A 21,726-nucleotide genomic window follows, 5' to 3' on the forward strand; every position below is an offset into this window, starting at 1 on the left:
AAATTATAATATTTTATGTGAAATGGAATGGTTAAGTGATGGGTCCCATGTCAACATTTTTATGGATTCAGTTTTAATTGTCTCAATGGCCATCACTCACCTGACATGGGGAATAATGGTCCTTGGGCATTTAATTGTCTAGAATTTGCAAAGCCCAGTGGTAAACCTCTTCATCCCTTGGAGAACTTCCCAGGAGACTATCACGCACAAAATGTTATGCGGTATAGAACAGCAGTTCTTATCTAGAAGATTACAGCTGCTTAGCTAAGTCAGTATTTATATATCTAAAGATAGTCTTATATTCCATAACATCAATAATAATAAGTGCAACACGAATAATCATAACAATGTAGTTTGGTACAAAAGGCACTGGAAGAGGGGTCAGGAGACCAAACTCCACTTCTCTCTAGGTAAGTTAGCCTGGGCAAATGTCTCTACCTTCTGTATCAGGTTCTTTCTTTATAAAATGAAAGGACTGGAAATACCACCTACAACATTCCTTTCTTCTTTCCTTTGTTTCTATGAAGTAGCACTTGTATAGCCCTTCTCAGCAATTTTTCAAAGCATGTTTGCCTCCTTACTATATCATTATATTATTTTTCCATCATCAAGGAGGTAGGGAAAATAACGCTGGTGTTTGATGGTCACTTAGAGACAAAGGCATGCTGATTCTTGGCTGGGATCTGACTTAGTAGGTGTAGGCATGAATTTGGGGTCTTTTGAGATCCAGGCTTTGAAGTGTTCAATGAGATGGAGACTTGAAAGAGGCCAGGCCGGGTATGGAGCCTATGGATTCCTAGACTTCTAAGTTGCAGGTGAAATAATACTGCCTCTCTTTTAGAGGTGAAAAGACATGCTCATCTTAAGCAGATGCTTACTGATAATAATCAGCCAATCAAATTGGGAATAATATGGAATTACTTATGCGCAAGGCCCCTGTGGTAGATATTTAATAAATATTTGTTGACTAAATTAATGGAGGGCCAATAGCCAAGTTTTCAACTTGGAGAATTCATCATTTAGAGCTGATTAATCACGTGGCATCAGTCAATTTTTTTTCTATTGTGAATGGGACATTAGAAGTTCTGGTTTCATATTTGAAGAGTAGTCATTTATGTTTAAATATTTTTTTTCAAAGCCCATTTTACAGTTTTCACTAATTTTTTTTTTCCTGACTCAACACTTGACATAGCATAATCTCATGTACTTAGTACTGATCATTTCTGAGCGTAACTGCTTTTTTGAACTGTTTGGTTGTGAATTCTGTACAATATTATTTGCAGATAGTCATACAACCAAATGGTCTTGATTCAGAATTTTGTTGGTTATAATCTGCATGTAGACAATGTTGTAAAATAACTCAGCTTCTTCATTCAAGCATTATGAAAATTCTAGGACAATTAATTCATTCTGGGGAGCCCTGAGCTACAGTTTCTAACATTTCCATGCGGGATACAGCAGATATATAATGTACAAACATCAAATTTCTTATTTTCTAACGTCTATGCTTTATATTCATAAATAACATTTAAAAAAGCATTTCTTTAAATATTACAGAAATTTATTGATTAGAAAAATTTCCAAGGTCACTGAGAAAGGCAAGATATGTCAGGTATTATTGTTTATGCTCTATGTACATTCCATTGCTTAGGGCCATCGATTTGCACACAAGAGTACATTGTTCATTGCCTATAAATAAGAATAACACTTGTGGGAAGAAAGCTTTTTTAAATTTATTTTTTAATTAAAGCCTCAGTCTTGCCATCTGTAAAAGGGGTGTGATAATAGTATTCACTTCATGGAAAAATGGTGAATATTTAGAGGGAATATATTTAGATAGACCTATTAGAAATTACCATTTGGTAGATCAAAAAAATCAAATATTGGCAATTTCATATACGTAGTTCAACTTAATATATAAAGCACTTAACATAAGTCCTGTCACCTAGTAAGCACCTAGTAAAAATTAGCTATTATTTGTATCATCATTATATCTGTGAAGGAGCTGGCAGGGTGGCATAACATAATCATTTTCAAATGAAGGGAAACATTCAAAGATTCTTCAAAGTCTGGCTAACATCAGGGTCCTGGATTCCCTCTATTCTGTGACTAAGTATAACGGTGTGGGTAGAGACATACATGCATCATGAGATGCGTGATGTTGGGCCAACATTTCCCCTCTCAGGGTCTCAGCTTCTTTTTCTCTTTTCTCATCTGTAAAATTATGTTCATTGCAGCTCTAAAATTCTGTGGATTTATGACATCATATAAAAATAATCCTTTACATATTCAGGAACAAATACTGTAGTTCTGCAAAATAAGTCTGTTTTTTTCTAATTTCAAATTTCCATACCCATTATTGTCATTATAATACATACTGACTGAGCCTTTTATTTTAACATGGATTTAGATCTGATGTCAGATGCCTGTTCAAGGTACTGAGATGTGCAAGTGTTTTCCGTGGGGCCGGGAAGCTCCTTTGTCATGCTGGAGCAGTGGGCCAGAAAGAAGCATGGAGTCGTCAGGTGGTGACTGGCCACCAGGCGGGATTTCAGACACTCCCCTGTGCCTGCCAGTTTCTCAGCAAAGTGATCCCTGTTGCCAGACATTCTTTAACAGAGGACAAGGAAAGATGAGGGCCCAGTGGTATGCTGGTAAATGTCTAACAATCATTGTAGTGGTAATGGCAGTAGAGAATATGGGAGAGCCTTTGTTTGTGGTGTTTGCCAATTTCTGTAGAGTAAATACTCCCATCATGACCAATGTCAAACTACCAATGTAAAGTCTACTGGCTCACAGAACTCCTGAAAATTTATCAATCAGCTCTTATGTGGGCCAACATAAGCAGGCTCCAGCCCACCACTGGCAGGGGCAGACTTAAATAAAGATAAACTCTGGAGAGGTAGTCACCTACTGAACAACGTGCTTAGTTGTACAGGACTGATATCAGATCCTTTTTAGGGGTAAAAGAGAGAAATGGGGGGGCGGGGGCCTCAGGCACTTTGAGTAAGCATGAGATGGGAGGGGCAGTACAGATGGGAGACAAGTGTCACAGAATGGTGAGGCCAGAATAGTCTGCTACAGCTGGATTCAAATGCTGTTTCTATCACTTTCTAGATGTGGGATCTCAGGCAAGACATTTAACCTCTTTAAGCCTCTGTTTCCTATTTGTAAAGTAAGGACTCCAACACTACTCAATGCTGAGTATTTCATGAGAAAAGTATGCTATAAGCTTGGTACTAATAGGACCATCTTAATCTTCTGAAAGGCCCTCAGGAGAAATGGAAAGATTTCCCTATTTTAATGACTCTTTGCACCTTAGGAAACAAGTTTTCCATGGTCACCATAGCATGGGAGCCATTACCACTTACAAAGGACAGGAAAAACAGTCGAGATCACCATTCTAGTCATTGTCTGGATAGGGCCACCACTCCTCATGGACACTTCCCTTTAGCCAAAGTCTGATCTAGCAGCAGAAACATCTCTTATAATATGCATCCTTCCTAAATTAAAGATGGCAGGTGGGGAGAGGGTCCCCTTTCCTTGCTTTTGGCAACATTATTGCATAGTGGTCAAAAACACAGCTTCTGGTGTCAGATAGATTTGGGTCAAAGAGCAGCTCTACCACTTAAGAGCTGTGTGGCTTTGCAAAGGTTGCTGAAGGCTGTGTGACCCTCTATAAAGCTACTTACATGTTTTAAAATGATCAAACATTCCTTCTTGATTTTTTTTAAATGAAATGAATGTCACCATTATTCTAATAATTATAGTAACTAATATTTACTAAGTACTTACAATGTATCAGTCACTGTGCTAAATGAATTATTTCATTAATCCTTACACCTACCCTCTAAGTTAGGAACTATCATTACCCCAATTTACAGAGCATGTAACTGAGGCAAAGAGAATTTAAATAACTCCCTTATGTCTCCAGAGCCAACACAGCCTCCCTGTTGAACAGTTCTTATTACTATTAACAGTTGCTGCTCATAGGCAATTGGCGATTCCACTGGGTTATTACAAAGTATGTAATGCCTTCTGGCTCTAGAGCCCTCCATGTAAAGGGCAGTCCTGAAAATCAGCAACCATGCCACATAGGTCTTCTGCAATGAAAGGTGTTATGAGTTCTATCATTTCCACATATACTCCAGGACAAATCTTTGTCTTCATTCACTTCTGGGAGCCTCCACCATGTGTCCAAATTTTGGCACTGAAAGTTCCTCTAGCATCTGTCCATTTCTCTCCATTTCCTAGAGTCACTTTCCTCGTGGAAGCTGCCAGCATCTCTCACCGGGGATTGCTACCACTTCCTAATGGTCTCCCTGCACCCACTCCACCGGCCCCCCACCACTCCATTCCCCACACAGTAGCCAGTGTGAGCTTTTCACATGGTGACTGTGATCATGTCCTGATGACCCTCATCAGAAGCTGGCATGTCCCTTCAGTGGTCCTCCCTTTACCCTGAGAGTGGACGCCAAAATCTATCCCATGGTCTCCTCCATTTCAGTTCATGCTCCTTTTCCTCCCATCTCACTGAGCTCCAAACACATAAGATTTTCTTCAACTTTAAGACCGCCCATTTTGAAGGTCACTTGCTTGGGGAAGTTTTCCTTCATTTCCCTAGCCTAGGTCATCTCCTCTTGTTACGCTCTGACACAGTGGCACATACCCTTCTTCAACGTGCATGCCAAATTTGTAATTACCTAGTTATTAATGTGATTATTGTACTGATGTCATTCCCCTCCATTAGACTGTACGCTTTACAAGGGCTGGTGCCCAATTTGCTAAAGATGCCATCATCAGGGTCTACCACAGTGCCTGGTACATATTATTCACTCATTATTTGCCTAAGAAAGAAAAGAAGGGAAGGAGGAATGTATAGATACAGTTGGAGAGGTTAGAGTTACACAAGGGGACCCCTAACAGAACAAGGCTCAACACCAAAAGAGTTAAGAACAAAGCAAGTGATAAAGGACTTCAAACAGGAGATTCCTGGGTGCAGGAGTAAGTAATTAGGACTCCCTGGAGGCAGCAGATCATGGCCTAGCCGTGAGAATTTAGGAGTTTGGAGTCTTAAGATTTGGGTCAGAGACACACATAGAAACCAGCAGGTAGGCCAGTCCCCCCTCCCAACTCTTTTTAAAAGAACCAAGCAACTCTGTTCTCTTTTACCCTCCACCCTGTCTTACCCTTCCTTCCTTCCCTTTTACAGCTAAACCCTTGGTAGATAATATTCTCAGAGCTACCCGAGCATTTTTGCTTGAGACTTTCACCACTCGTGATCTCTCTCCACTTCATTCCTACATGACCGAGTTGCCTTCCAGCTCAGCTCCCACTGACACTCAAGGCTTCCTACAATCTACTATCCATGCAACACCTAGAATAGACTTTTTTTAAATTTTATTTATGGCTGTGTTGGGTCTTCGTTTCTGTGCGAGGGTTTTCTCTAGTTGTGGCAAGTGGGGGCCACTCTTCATCGCGGTGCGCGGGCCTCTCACTATCGCGGCCTCTCTTGTTGCGGAGCACAGGCTCCAGACGCACAGGCTCAGCAACTGTGGCTCACGGCCCTAGTCGCTCTGCAGCATGTGGGATCTTCCCAGACCAGGGCTTGAACCTGTGCCCCCTGCATTAGCAGGCAGATTCTCAACCACTGCGCCACCAGGGAAGCCCTAGAATAGACTTTTAAAATGAGAAATCAGATATTATGCCCTACTTTAAAGGCCTCCGTGACTGTTTAGAGTATTTAAGTTAATCTTCAACTATGGCCTACAAGACCCTTCATCCAGGGTCCCTACCTGCCTTTCAGTTTCATTTATTCCGATCCCTTCATCCATCATATCTGACTTCTTTCTGAACCTTGAACACTCCAAGCCATGCCCCCCGCTAGGGCCTCTGTACAGGAGCAGGACAAGGGTGAGATACACTTAAGGGGGCGCTCACTTTTAGATCCTGCAAGGGCAGGGTCTTTGTATTAGCTGTTCCACTGTCTGGAACAACCCAGATTTTTGTAGGGTTGGTTCTTTATTGTTTCCCATCTCTTCAAGTATTTTCCCAGAATCCTGTTTCTTTTTCTTTTCTTTTAAAGTCCATAGACACTTCAGTAATCAGTATCTGCACTTATTTATTGGGTTTATTGATGTGCTTCCTTGTTCATTTTCTGTCTCTACATCCACTGGAAGGTCACTTCCATGAGCGACTGACTGCCTTGCTCATCCCTGTAACCTCTAGTACAGTGCTGGGCACGTAGTAGGTGGTCAGTAAATATCCAGGGAATGAATGAAGGTCACATAACTCAAATTGAATTCAGAAGATATCTGGGAGCTAAAAATGTGGGCCTTGCCTAACCAGGCAAAGAAAAGTAAGAATCCAAAGCAAAGTACTTTGCAGTTCAGGCCACTCAAAGCCAAGAATGTGTGGTTTTGATGTCTGCATTAATGGCATTTCTTTGTGAATTGATTTTTGCTTGTCTGATGTGATGTTGATGTTTTATGGAGATAGCCATTGGATAGAGAATTCTTGTTTTAGAGGCAAATACTCCCAAGTTAAAATTAGATTCAATTCCTACCCCTCAGGGTCTGGTACATCCATTAATCAGTTTCTGCAGTAAAAATAGGCCACAGGGTAAGACCATAAATGTGAGGGCTTAGCTCCTGACTCAGTCTGGAAGAAAGGTTTCACTGGAAAGCACAAGAGCTCAGTTTCTTAAACCATGAGGTTCATGTAATATATGATATCTTTATCTCAAACTCAGAAACGGACCCTATGGAAAATGAGTTTAAAGCTCTTCTCACATTTTCAAAGCCCAAATAGTAGTCCTCATCCCCCCATTTCCTTAACTAACTAGTAGTAAATTCTTCCACTCATCAATGAGTTTTTAGGCCTACAGAAAATAGTATATCTTCCAGGACCTAACTTCCATTGAGAGGTTCGTCTGGGTTTGCCTTCACAAGACCCAGGAGCCTCACTTAAAGTGATCCAGAGGAGGGAATGGAAGCTCTGACATGGTTTCCCATGCACAGAAAATTCAGTTCCTTGAAATTCAGTGAAAGTTGTCAGTATTTTAATGGAATAAGAACCTGATCCAAACTCTTATGTTGCCATATAATTCCCACCAACCTAGAGTTATTTATAAGTAGACTTCTCATTATATTTTCCTTTTTTTGATATTCAAAAGTCACAGAATTATATCTGCATATTATAAAAAATTCAAATACAGGACTTTTCTCTCTAAAATGACATATATTTGTGCCAAAGCTTTATTACTATTATTATTATTATTAATAATAATATTATTATTATTAACCTTGATTACTATTATTATTATTATTACTAATATTATTATTATCAAGGAACTGTTCTATTCTGATATATATAGATTTACTCATTTGTTCAGCAAAATTTCCTGAGCACCTACTATGTGCAGGGTGCCATGTTAGAGACTAGGAATACAGTGGTAAGTAATAGAGACAAGCTGTCTGAACTCATGCTTACATACTAGTGGGGGAAACAGACAACAAGCAAGTATATAAATATATAGAGCAGATACAGACTGTGGTAGGTTCTATGGAAAAACTAAGCAGTTGCTGGGGCTGAGTGGGAAGAGTGGTCAGAGAAGAAATTTCCATCCAGGGTAAATCTTGAAGGATGAGAAAGAGCCAGTCAAGTTAAGAAATGGAGGAGAGCATTCCAGGCAAAAGGAACTGCCAATACGAAGCCTCAAGGTAGAAAAAGCCTTGGCCTGTGTTAGGGACAGACAATTGAACACACAGAGTTCAAGAGCCCCTTTCTTATATCTTACAGCATCCCTCTTCCAGGGATACTTGGTCTAGACTCATCCTACTCCACGTTTTGGTGGAAAAGCACCTGGTGTACCAACACTGAGGACCTCAGACTCACACTGAGCTCGGGTGGCCTTTAACAGCAAAGACTGAAAACAAGTTAGAATCCAGTTAAATCCACAATTAATCTCCAGAGACAGAGCAGCAAACCTTCACACTTCCATATTGTTAAAAAAATTAATGAAACAATTACACCCAATTGGTCTCCAAAACCCTCTTGTCTAAAAACATCAATTTACTGCCTCTGTGAGAATGATCTTTACTCTCACGCAGACATAAATTTTATAATCATAATGCATGACAAGTTTATATTCTTCCATTTATTCTTTTTCCATTATTCTTTTGTAGATACATTTCCATTCATGGACTCCAAAGTAATCATTTTCTCAAATACATGATTTTTTAAATAATCGAGTGGTTCATGTCAGAGATGTACTTATCTATTTTCTGTACTGAACACATTGACGAACTTACCTATCATCTATTGTTTGACATTCAGGTTGTTTTCAGGTGTAGTGAAAATGCTGAAAAATAATAGTATACCTAATATAGAATTTTCTACTTTTTAAAATCGGCTCTTTAGGATAGGTTATGTGGGATAACTCTGTCACGGGATAGCATTTTCTGATCTCTACCGTTTGTTGCTACATAATCTTCCAAAGAGATTGAAGCAATGCATGGGGCTACCAATAGTTACCAGAATCATTGGAGAAGGTTGTTTCTAAGAAGAAACTAATAAGAAAACAAAAGAATCCCATTGTTGTGGTGATCTTCAAATATCTAATACTATTTTTACAGGTTTTAAATGTTATAGTGAGAGAAAGGGCAAAAATATAATATTTTATACATGGGCAAGATAATTTGATTTAAAATCAGTCTTATGTATATGTAGATGAACCCACTCTACATAGTAGGATTTAAGGGGTGCCAAAAAGCTTCCTGCTCTGCAAAATATTCATCTCCCTAGATGATCATCTTAGGGGGTCTCAAAGGTTCACGTGAATAAGGTCTTTGGGTTAGATCATCAAGCCTCTTTATCAAGAAGCAAATGAAATACAGAAAGGTATAACATAAGCCATTTTTGACTGCTCTGTAGAGTTTAGCTCTAACTTTACATAGAGCCTCAGGGACTGAAAGTCTCAAGCAGACTGTAATTCTGTAATTCTAGAAAAGTGAGATAAGGTGAGAAAGCAACAACACAGCAGCTTAACAGAATGGGGACCTGGTACTGAATAATCTGGGTGACCTTGGTCAAGTCCTTCTTCTATCTGGGATTTGGTTATCTTGTCCACAGTGTCAAGGGATTGGACTAGATCAAAGTTTTCCAACTTTTTAAAGACTGGAGCCCCCTTTTAGTACAAAATTACACGTGTTACTCCCATTCCCATATGTGAAGCAGAAGAGGAAGTGTTCTAGTTGAAGCGAGAACAAGGAGGCTGCCCAGAACCCCACCCTCTTGGTCTTACCCTTGACCTGCAATAATCACCAAGGTGCTTCCAATTCTATGACCTCAGTCTCCCCAGGCTGTAAATTGAATAGTAGAAATGAAAAGATAACAGCTAGTTTAGAAAGTCATTTCACCTTGAAGCCTCATCTCTAACATAAAAAGTTGGATTGAATGATCTCTAAAGACCCCACCAGCTCAAAAGAAGTGGAAACTATGTGATTGTATCTCACTACCAATGATATCAGGAATTCACAAATAGACATGGAGATTAGTTAAATATGGAAATCTTTCCAGGAAGTAATACAGCTAAGAGAAGGTTAATAACTGTATGGCTGATAAAAAACCATGTTATCAAAATCCAGGCATGAACCCAAAAATGCACCCTAAAAAAGAAGGCAGTCATTTCAAATGTAACCAACATAAAATTTAGAATAATATGAGCCATTACCTAATGAGTCCTTGCTGTGTTTCAGGGCACCAGATTAACAGCTTTACATGTATCATATCAAAAGTATTCACAATAACCACATGCAGTAGGTCCTAATGTTATCCCCATTGTATTGATGAGAAAAACAGAGGCTTGGAAAGGCTAAGTATCTTTTCTTAGGTCAGACATCTGGGACAAATATTAAAGTTGGATTAAGTGTTCTACAATGGATATTTTCAGATCTAGGCTTGTTTGGGTCTGAGAAGTCTTGTAATAGAAGCCATGGTGACTGAGAAGGGAGAGTTGGGTCAAGGACTCATTGGTGAGTTTCCAACACTGTCTAATGAAGTCCTGAGTGGGGACCAGTAGGAATGCTCCTGTTAGCTCAGCGGGCCTCCCTGAATGACAACACAACAACAGCATCAACAACAGCAGCCTGCAACAACAACCACAAGGAGAGGACTGAACACGTTCCTATTTTTTTTTTCTCGTTTATCCTCACGATTCTTTGAAGAAGATAAAAGTCAAATTCTGTTTTAGAGAGGAAGCAGTCGAGACACAGGGAAGTTAAGCAATTTGCCCAAGGTCACAACAGCAGCTTTAAGTACAAAAGCAACAACTTACCTTAGGATTAGGCATTCCTTGTAGTTTGATCCCACACTGCTTCCTTGCCTGAAAGTAACCAACATAATCAACTTATCAGCTCTTCCAATGATTCTTTATGCATGTATATATAAATACAAATAAACTTTCTTCTTTCCCTCCTTTTTATACAATGGTAGCATATGCTACATACACTTCCTAACTTTTCTTTTGGTTGATTAGCATTACTTCTTGAAGATCAATCCATACTGATATGCAAGGGGCTTATTTATTCTTTTTTTGGGGGGGGGTTGCATAATATTTTGTTGTATGGATAAAAAAACTATCTTGATGGACACTTAGTCTGTTTCCAATTTTTTTTGTCATTACAAACAATGAGGAACGAATAACCTTATAGGTATCTCACTTTCTATATGTATGAATATGTCTTAACCAGGGGCAATTTTGCCCACCATTGGCAATGTCTGGAAATTTTTAGTTGTCATAACTGGGGAAGGGGGTGCTATTGGCTTTGGTGGGTAGAGCCAGGGATGTTAAGTATCCTACAATGCACAGGACAAACTCACAACAAAGAATTATTCAGCCCAAAATGTTAATAGTGCCAAGGCTGGGAAGCTGTGGTCTATAGAAAACATTTCTAGAAGTGGGATTGCTGTGTCAAAGGATATTTGCATCTGTTATTTTGCTGAACATGACCTAATTTTTCTCCACGGAAGTTGTACCAATCAACATTCTCCAGGGCCACGTGTAAAATTCTTGTTTTCTCAAAACCTCACCAATAGTATTATCATATGTTTTGATCTTTGCAAGTCTGATAGACTTAAAAAATGGTTTATCAGTAAAATTTATTTACACGTCTATTATTGTAGTCAGTGAGCATCTTTTCATATATTTTAGAGCAGTTTAGATCCCTTTTGCCCATCTTTCTATAATGTTGTTAGTATCTACCTTAATAATTTGTAGGAGCTCTTTATCTATTAGCTAAAACCTTTGGGCAGGCTAGTTTTAACTTACCTCTACGTTGTCAAGAAATTGTTATCCACTCGCCAATCATTCTAGATGTCTTTTTCAAATCATTTCTATTAAGAGTTTTGTCATGGAGTCCACAAATATTACTTTTTGCTGCACACTTGGTCCTACCTGCTGTTCCCTCAATCAACCAAGTAACAAATAATCAGTTGAACATCATCTCTGTGCAAGGAGTTATTTCCTGAAATCGAATGAAGTTGTTATCCATTTATATACTTTGGCTACTGAATCGCCAGTGCTCGAAAGGTAGATTCAAAAATACATTCTTTCAAACTCATTCGAAATCTAATAAGCCCTATATTGGAAAGAAGGAGGGCTTTGAAAGAGCATTCAAAGACCAGAGATGCTGAGAGAGAAAATGTGCAGGACACCTTCAGGGTCTGCTCTGTACCACTTAGGTCTTGCTCTTAATTTCCACATTAAGTCCTTTTCCCTCTATCCACTTTCATAAGCAAATTTAAACAAACAATGCTTTTTTAAGGCTAAGATCACTAAGATCATTGCTAAGAAGAATGAGGCTGGAATTATTCCTGAATTGTTCCTTCACCTCTAAGACAAATACACCACATAAAAGCACACAGAGCTGTTTATTAATCTATAAAGAAAATGACTAGCGCTCAAGGAGAGCATGAGAGGAAATGTCGTGAACTTGAACCTCCACGGATACAGAAGAGCAGGTGGCAGGTGCCGCCTTGCTGCCACTGACTGCTAAAGGGGTCATGAGGTTATAAAGGCAAAGAGCTGCGTCATTTCACACACCCAGCATTTGATGTGTACCACTTGGCCTTCTCCCATAGTCATCTGCCAAACCCGTATGACAGTGTGGTGTTTTTAAAATTTGTGACTGCTTTAAAACAGTATTTTTATTTTTCTGCTTAGTAAATTTACATGCTCATGGCAAAAACTTCAAATATTATAGTAATATATAACTTACCCTGCAAAAGTCTTCCATAGTGTCATCCACAAGGGAGAACCAGTGTAGCAGTGTTACTTCTTGTATTATTTCTTTGATTATTGAACATATTAATATATATTTTATTATCTCTTTTCCCAAAAATGAGATGATGCTCCAGCTATTGTTCTAAACCTACTTTTTACACTTTATATATATATATATATATATATATATATTTCCCCTCCGTATAGACCAGCTTTACTCTTTGTTGATGGCTACAGAGTGGTCACAAGATAGATGAACCATAACTAATCTGACCGTTTGTCTATTGGTGGATATTTAGGTCTCTCTAGACTTTTCAGTGTAATAAATAATGCCACAAGGATTTTCCTACGTCTATATATTTTGAACAAATGTTTCCATAGGATAAATCCTATAAGGGAAATGTATTTATTTATTTTAGTTAACTGCTTTTAAATACAATAAAAGAAATACACGTTCATGTTAAAACAGTGAAACAGTATAGAAGGAAAAGAGGTGAAAAGAAAGTCTCTCTACTTCCTACTCCCAAACCCCAGAACTACTCCCAGGAGTATCTGCTCTTAATAGCTTCTTGTGAGAAAATGCATTCATAATTTTAATAGAGGATCCCAAATTGAGTCTGGAAACTGTGTGAGAGTATAGTCCTGTTTCTTTTCTTTTCTTTCTTCCTTTCTTCTTGTTTTTTTGTTTTCGTGGGGAGGTGGGGAGAGGGTGAGTAAAATCCTTTCATTTTCAGGTAGTCAGGCTGCTACTACTAATGAGATGGCGACTTTAAGGGAAGCTTGAGTGTTTCCCCCACAGCACAACCAGCCTCCTCGTAAACCATAGTGTGAAAAGCTGAGGTGAGGAAAGCCAGTTTACTCTGGTTCGGCCGTGACTAAAAGGTCTTGTGGAAAGAAAAGAAGGCAGGTGTGGGATGGATCATAGTTTCCTGGCTTTAAGTCAGTCTAGGTGCCTCGAAACCTGCTACCTTAGCTCCAGATCTTCCCAGAACTTGAAAGTTTAGTGGGGGTAGGTCCAGGTGATCATGGACTGGGAGAGGGAAGAACCAGCAACAGCTAATTACAAATTACACTGGTGTTCTAGAAGATGCTGCTTTTTCCCTTGAGATCACATCTTTATCAGGTTCCAAGTAGCTCAGGTCATTATAACCCTGAGTTGCAGCTGTCAGCAGCATCCCTACTCCCCAAGAACTAAATGATTCGGAAGACCTAAGAGAACTAAGCCCAGAGAACTGAGACAACTTGCCCAGTATTACTTGTTCTCATAGGGATTCCAACCATGACTTTTCCAAGTTCCGAATTTCTGCTTGTCTCCCCTTCAGCATGAGGGTTCCCTTTGCCATAAAAGACAGCTGCATTGGGCTTCCCTGGTGGCGCAGTGGTTGAGAATCTGCCTGCCGGTGCAGGGCAGACGGGTTCGAGCCCTGGTCTGGGAGGATCCCACGTGCCGCAGAGCACCTAGGCCCGTGAGCCACAACTGCTGAACCTGCGCGTCTGGAGCCTGTGCTCCGCAGCGAGAGAGGCCGCGATAGTGAGAGGCCCCCGCTTGCTGCAACTAGAGAAAGCCCTTGCACAGAAACGAAGACCCAACACAGCCAAAAATAAAAATAATTAATTAATCAATTAGTTTAAAAAAAAAAGAATGAGGTTCTCATTTAAAAAAAAATAATAACACCCTTATTAAAAAAAAAAAAGACAGCTGCATTGGGAGACTGGGAGGGAACTCGTGGGTTACCTCCAGCATGTTTTGCAGGGGATGGGACTAGAATCCAGGAAAGCTCCTAAAACCAATCTTAGAACTGATAGTCGGAATTCTGGTAGGGGTGGGCGAAAGCAACCCCCAAGTCAGTCACTGAAGTTTCACCTCACATGACATCAGTTTTCATTTCAATTGCATCATTGTGCCATTTCAGATTGGTACAATGGCTGGCTGTACCACAGGCCAGAAGAAGCAATGAACAAAATATTCAAAATGCCTGGTTAAAATCATCAAAAATATTTCCTAATCTTAAACTCTGATAAAAGCAGCATGTGGCTCCTTTTACAGTGCGATCCGAGAAAGCCTTTTTTTTTTTTTTTTTTTTAATTATTTTTGGCTGTGTTGGGTCTCTGTTGCTGCGCGCGGCTTTCTCTAGTTGCGGTGAGCGGGGGCTACTCTTTGTTGCGGTGCGTGGGCTTCTCATTGCAGTGGCTTCTCTTGTTGTGGAGCACGGGCTCTAGGCACGCGGGCTTCAGTAGTTGTGGCTCTCGGGCTCTAGAGTGCAGGTTCAGTAGTTGTGGCGCACAGGCTTAGTTGCTCCGCGGCATGTGGGATCTTACCAGACCAGGGCTCGGACCCATGTTCCCTGCATTGGCAGGTGGATTCTTAACCACTGCATCACCAGGGAAGTTCCCGAGAAAGTCTTAAAGGCATCGCTCCCCTTTGAAAAATACTGGTTCCCTTTGAAAAACACTCTCCCAGTTGATGCTTGAAATCTGATTATCAAATCTCCCTCTAGGTTTAAGTCTCTAATACCTGTCCTAATCCAAACTCCTGTGAAACAAATCAAGCCTTAAGCTCTCAGGAAGTTAAATCTTAGGTGAATGACTATTTGGGCAAGGTTTTGACGGGCGAGGGGGAAGGGAAGCAGAGAGCTAAAGTCCTCACATTTGCTAAAATGAGAGCAAATGTGACACAGCTGGGAAGACCAGGCAACAGGCCCCTTTCAAGGTTTTGCCCTGGTTTTACAAATAATTGGCAAAGTAAACAAATAACTCCGGAATGTCAAAATCACCAGGATCACCAGTTAAATATTAATGTTGTCCTCCCAAATGGTGGTTCTCAGTTACATATTTGCCTGAAAGAAAACCCCAAAGAAAATGTGGACACATAAAGACAAGAGAGTGAGGTCTTGTTCTATGGGCAGCATTTGGAGAAGGAAAGGAAAGGAAGTAACACTTGGGTGGTTGGTTTATCATTTGAATGATTTTCTTTTGCTAGTAGGTTTATGTAGATCTTTTAAATCCTCTAAGTTAACCCACTGATTCAGGGACAGTTATTATTTCCACTTAAAAAAAACCAAGGCAACAGAGAAGTTGAGACACTTGCCTGAGGTTGCACAGCTGGTCAGGCAGACATGGGTTTGCCTGATGTGAAAGTTCCGTTTCTCTCTCACTCAGCCTCACTGGAGGAGAAGGCTGAAGTTCTACTGTTTTTCAGAAGGGTGGAGATGTCCTCTTTCATGGGTAACTGACACACAGCTTCTTACTGATGTATCTGCTGGACTAGCTGAGCAGCCAAGGCACCAATGTTATAGGAGCGAAGAGGGAGCTCTGTGCTACCGCTTTGAAATCCAACATACACAACCAAACATTTCACAACCAAATGAGGCAGAAACAAATCTCCACTGGGTCACGGCTTACAGAAATTGGTCATGCAATTGATTGTTCAGCGTTGGGTTTGGGGAATGAAAGTCTCCTACCTTAAGTCAGGGCAGGTGCAAAGCCATGAAGCAGTCATTAAGCACTCAGGCTCTGGAGTCACAGAGTTGAGCTTGTATGCTCACTTATAAAGAGACTTGGCCCCTCTGAACCCCAATGTCCTCACCTGCAAAATGGGGGAATAATACTCTGTAGGACTGTGATTAAATGAGATGTCCTGTTGAGTGCCTGAAGTATAGGAAATGCTCCCAAATGTTATGGTCTTTTGTTTTTCCCTGCCTTCTTTAAAAGTCACAATCCAAAATTCTATTTCATAGGATACGTTAACATAAAAAGAAAGGCGATATAAAAGCCACTTGCACAAACTTACCTTGTACAAATATGTGGGCATCAGCATCTTTTTAGATTGTGTTTGACATACATCAAATGTCCGGGGTGAAGCTTTGCAATATGAGGACAGCTTTGTATGTGGCCAAGAAAAGAGACAAAGCCAAGTGAAGTTCTGTGATTTTCACCTCAAGGGGTGCAGATGGAATAACGAGGAAGAAAGAGGACCTGCTTTACTTGGTGTCTCTCTTTCTCTGGTGGCTTTCATGTGGCTTCCTTGGAAGGTTTTACGCTGGCATTTTTCAGAAATAGCGCAGTTGTTTGGGATGATTACAGGCAGTCACCATTTCCCAGAGACAAAGCTGTGTTTAGCTCACTGACCAACTGTCCCCACTGCCCAGCTCGGGGAAGGCACAGCTGACCCTGCTATTTACCACATAGCAGATCTTTGGAGATCTGAGGACAACTGGCCTCAGGATGCCAGAGAGACTGACCAAGCAGGACGCATTGTGAGGGGGGAACCTGATCACTCCTCTGGGGCTGAGAGTGAACTTTGATGATAGAATGTGAAATCCATTTCAACCGAAGGCTCACCTGACAGTCTCTTAAAATCCATGTTGGAACTCAACGAATATTAAGAAGTCAAAGAAGATCGTCTGAGTTTAGAGAAATCTTCCCTGGAAGTCTTGAAGCCACACTGTCGAATCAGGTCATGTGTGGCTACTGATCACTTGCAATGTGGAGAATCCAAACTGAGATATCTTGTAAAATACACAAAGTCTTAGTCCTTAAACATAATAGCTCTCAATTTTTTATGTTGATAACATGTGGAAATGATAATATTTAGAAATACTGGGTTAAACAAAATATTGTGTTCTTAAAATTAATTGTACTTGCTTCTTGTTGCTATTTTTAGTGTGGCTACTAGAAAATTTTAAATTCCATATATGGCTCACATTATGTTTCTGTGGGTTAGCGCTGCTTTAGAACTTCACATAGAATTTGTATCCCTAGTCACAACTCCAGTTACTATTTACGTCCACCTGATGCCCTGATTATGATGATCCCAGGCTATTAACAACTGATACTTATCCAGAATGTTTCTACCCCAGGGCTTGTGCTCTTGCTGTTTATTCTACCTCAGTGCTCACTCTCCCAGGCCTTCTCCTATCTGGCTCCTTTTTTTTTTTTTTTTTTTTTTTTAATATTTATGTATTTATTTATTTATTTATGGCTGTGTTGGGTCTTCGTTTCTGTGCTAGGGCTTTCTCCATTTGCGGCAAGCGGGGGCCACTCTTCATCGCGGTGCGCGGGCCTCTTCACTATTGTGGCCTCTCTTGTTGTGGAGCACGGGCTCCAGACGCGCAGGCTCAGTAATTGTGGCTCACAGGCCTAGTTGCTCCGCGGCATGTGGGATCTTCCCAGACCAGGGCTCGAACCCGTGTGCCCTGCATTGGCAGGCAGATTCTCAACCACTGCGCCACCAGGGAAGCCCCTGGCTCCTTTTTTGACTTTCTGATCTCTCCTCAAATGCCCTGTCTCCAGTGAGGGCTGCCCTGACCACCAGCTGACCACATCAACCTGTCCTGTTCTCCTTAGAGCACTTGTATATATTGTCTGCCTTCCCAACTAGACTAGAGCTCCGTGAGAAGGTCTACCATGTTCATCTCTCTATTTCCCGCACTCAGAACAGCACCTGGCTCAGAGCTGGCCCTCAATAAATATTCCTGAATGGCTAAACGCATTAGCCTTAAGTCTGATTGAGACTATCTAAGCTGCGTTCCAACACGGCACCCTTCATTTATATCATCCTAACTGGGTACCCATGGTGGTCCAGCCGCTGTGATAGGCTTGGGGGATATGGTAACAGATGTCCTGGTCTCTACCCTCAGGAATGCAGGAGTTGCAGTGACAAAAATGTCTGCAAACAGAGTGGTCCTGTTACTGCCATGAGCCTTCTGTTGCATTTTACCATGTACACTACTAAGGAAATAACCCAACAGAGGTTGAAAACCAAGATAACCTCAAAGCTCAGACTCCCTGTTTATCACCTGTAGCTGCAGGTGGTTTTTGAGAAAACAGCTCTCTTGTGCTCTTCTGCTTTTGAAAACAGATTACCCATTGCAAAGACTATGATTATGGGCAGTATCAGGACATGTATTTCTAGCTCTGAAAGACTCTAAATGAGAAGAGAGTTTGGGTCCAAAGGGCACATGTTTTCAGAGGTTTTTAAGGGAAGACTGACCTCTTAATACATCCTGAGATTACAAAAGCACACTGGAGACCACTATGTGGAAGAGATGCTCATTTTTGTTTTATATATTCTATAAATATGTGTGGGAAAGATAAATACATTCCAAATGGTTAACCTTGGCTAGCTCAGAGTTGTGGAGAAGGATAGGATACTAAAATACTAGAAATATTTTCTCAACATACCTCCATATTGTTTTATTTGTTGCCATGAACATGGATAGATTTTGTACTTTCAAAAATGAATAAATTTGTTTTCAGAAAGAAAATTTAAAAAAAAAGAAATACCACAAAATTCCCTGTATTCAATAGAGAGTACTTCTCGCATCTTGACTTTTTTTCATCTCAATTCTATGCCTCAGCTACTAAAGCAAAGGCTATCCGTTAGGCTGAGTATCAAAAAGTGGTAAGTAGAGCCTGAGCTCATTTCTGGAGAATTTGATGATGTCATACTTCCCAAATACCCACCAAGTGCCCTCATATATCACAACTCTCTTGCCATAGTTAGGACTTCTTTAACCTCTTTCATTGGGAGGGTACCCTTTATTGAGGGCACATATCATAAGCCAGGGAATTTGTTTACATACTCCCATTTTATTCTGCAATCAACACTTAAAGGGTAGGCATTATTATCCTCACTTCTCAGACGTGGAAACTGAAGTTCAGGGAGGTTAGATGAATGACCCAAGGTCACAGAGCTGGTTAGAAGCAGAGCCCAACTTTGTCCCTAGCCCTTTCCAACCTTGTGCCTGATTCACCATCATCTGTGCTACCTCTTTCTTAAGGATAAGCTAAAATGAAGGGTTTTGCAACTGGTTCCATAACTGAATTAAACTCTATTCTCAATGGAAGCCTAATTCCAGGCACCTGTGAAAGGCTCCTGCTCTCCAAAAGCTTTTCCCTAACTAGCCTTCTATGGACCCTTATCGTCTACCAACCTAACATCCCCTGGGATCCAAGGACAAGGACTCTTAGAAATGGGTAACATGTGACATGGTTATAAATCACAAAGACCATCATGTGAATTAGTTATCAAGGAATACATCTAGCAGCTTCCAAGGAAATGAGACATGGGGCCAGTAAAATTTAATGGGGGTGTGGAGAAGGGATAGTTACAGAGCAGAGTCAGGAATGTCCTACAGGGGTGCCATTGTGGGACCATGGATAACTAAGGGACACAGAGAAGGCAGATATAGAAAAGAAAGGTGCCACTAAAGGTATTTGTCACCAACCAGGTCAGGCCTGAGCTCACTTACTATGCTAATAAGGCCATGAATAGGCACAAAGCAGAAAAAAACTGGCACATGTGTGGTTTCCCACAGATTGCACTACCCATCCCAGCTGTAAGTTCTGCAAATGCTGCTGTTTGTCACAAGGTAACTGGGATGTAAGGCACAGTGGCTCAGTGAACAGAAGTCAGTCACTCCATCAAAAAGACGATTCAAATAACATGTTCTCCCAGAAGTCTGCTCAGAGTGTTCTTCTCAGGCACTGAGGGCTAAGAAGGAGCGTCTGGATATTTGGAGGGTTGGTTTACAATGGATCTTATCTAGTAATGTATTTCTAGAAGCAGGCTGGACAAAAATATTGTCTTCCTTCTTCCTTAAATGGAATGTGGTTTTTCTCCCCACAGAAAAAGCGCACTTTGAAGGGCTCCATTGAACTTTCCCGAATCAAATGTGTCGAGATTGTGAAAAGTGACATTATCATCCCATGCCACTATAAATATCCATTTCAAGTAAGTGCATCAGGGAAGGGGGCTAGTTCCCCATTCCTTGGACAATGGTTAAAATGCTCAGTCATTGTACAAGAAGGTGGGAGAGAGATGACTCTGGTCAAGGGTTAGAACTTAGACCAAGCCCAGAAGAAACTGCTGTTTTCTTTCAACCGATGATGCATTTATTCATTCAACAAAGATTAACCACAAAATCTTGAAAAACTTGTCATTCATTTCCCTTTCCTTCATGTCTTCCCCACCTCAAGGAAAGTCCTAAGTACTCTACTCCTGCGGGGAGGAAAAAAACTATCAAGGGCCCCAAGCCTAATATTCCATAAGGGTGGTTTACTCATGACTTGGGACAACAGATTACAATACTTGGTTATAAATTGCTTAGAGGTCCTGGGGTAAAAAGACTCAGATTTTATAATCTGAGAACTATCTGGAGTTGTGCTGTCCAATACAGTAGCCAGTAGCCACATGCAGATGTTTACATTTAAATGTAAATTAATTTAAATTACACTATATTAATCAGCTCCTGAGTCACACTAAGCCATATTCAATGAATAAACTTTTCACACCTTCAATACCCACACGTGGCTAGTGGCTAATTTATTGGACAGCACAGATTTTAGAACATTTCCATCACTGCAGAAAGTTCTATTGGACAGAGCTGGTGGAGAGTATATTTAGTCTTTAGGTCATGACATCATCTAAATCTCGTTACCACTCTTGACATTTATGGTTCTGAGAGAGTGGATATCTTCTTGCACATCCTAGGGTACCGTTCATGTTTACCAATCTGAGGAGTTAATATTCCATTTTTTAATGTGGCATAAAAAAGGACTTTCTTCCTACTAGAAACATGACCTCCACAAGTTGGAATTTTTAGTACCAAAAGTAAAAGGAATAACACACATTTTTCCCATCATTAAAATTCCAATTACAAATGAGTGCATGGAAAAAAAAAAAAAGCCTGGTGAAATCCAAAGATCTGTAGTACATTAATAGTATTTGATCAATGTCAATTTCCTGGTTTTAAGAACATATTATGTTATGTAAGATGTTATCATTGGAGAAATGTGGGTGAAAAGTACACAGGAACTCTGTACTATCTTTGGAAATTCTTGGGTGTCTTATTTCAAATTAAGAAGTTTTAAAAAATCTCGATTATATATTTATCATCTAATATCTTACTCTTTCATATGCCAGAATTTTTTTTAATCACTGAAAAATTAATATGAGAAGTAAACGTCCTGTCTAGGTAAGTGGAGAACTCTTTTCTCCAGCTATTTGAATTTAGTGATGGCATACTAGTGACATGTATTCGAAGGTGAGCTGTGGGGTTTCACCCTGTATCTGCACAGCATCCAAACACCTGGATAAAAAGGACACTAGTCCCTAAATTACCCAAATGTTTGCCTTTTTGATGACAACTTGAGACCCCACTCTTGGCCCAGTAAGCCAGGTGGGCCTGCTGTCAGTCATACATCTCTGGCTGCACTGTTCACCTTGAACTCTGTGTGTGTTTCCAGGTTGTGCATGACAACTACCTCCTATATGTGTTCGCTCCAGATCGCGAGAGCCGGCAGCGCTGGGTGCTGGCCCTTAAAGAAGGTAATTAACCTCCTATGCAATTGAATCCCTGAGATGCCTAGATCCTCTAGAAGGCTTGAGTTCCATGATAGACTAAAGGGCGGCTGATGGTCAAACATTTCTCCCTTTTGGT

General features: G+C 40.5%; 2 protein-coding genes across 3 annotated transcripts in view; one reads left to right on the forward strand and one right to left on the reverse strand.

Annotated features, from left to right (window-relative positions):
- The window catches only part of MED7 (mediator complex subunit 7), a 117,682-nt gene that overhangs the window by 36,439 nt on the left and 59,517 nt on the right, over positions 1 to 21,726 (reverse strand). Inside the window, exon 2 of the mRNA XM_059917594.1 lies at positions 10,337 to 10,384. The gene's annotated coding sequence lies outside the window, so the exon portion shown is untranslated. The remainder of the gene's footprint in view (positions 1 to 10,336; positions 10,385 to 21,726) is intronic.
- ITK (IL2 inducible T cell kinase) overlaps positions 1 to 21,726 on the forward strand; it is a 63,886-nt gene that overhangs the window by 432 nt on the left and 41,728 nt on the right. For both annotated transcript variants that reach the window (XM_059917591.1, XM_059917590.1), the window contains exons 2-3: positions 19,914 to 20,018; positions 21,533 to 21,614. In XM_059917591.1, coding sequence (XP_059773574.1) covers positions 19,914 to 20,018; positions 21,533 to 21,614 — 187 coding nt within the window. The remainder of the gene's footprint in view (positions 1 to 19,913; positions 20,019 to 21,532; positions 21,615 to 21,726) is intronic.

This window comes from Balaenoptera ricei, chromosome 3 (assembly GCF_028023285.1).
Source record: "Balaenoptera ricei isolate mBalRic1 chromosome 3, mBalRic1.hap2, whole genome shotgun sequence".
Lineage (NCBI taxonomy): Eukaryota > Metazoa > Chordata > Mammalia > Artiodactyla > Balaenopteridae > Balaenoptera > Balaenoptera ricei.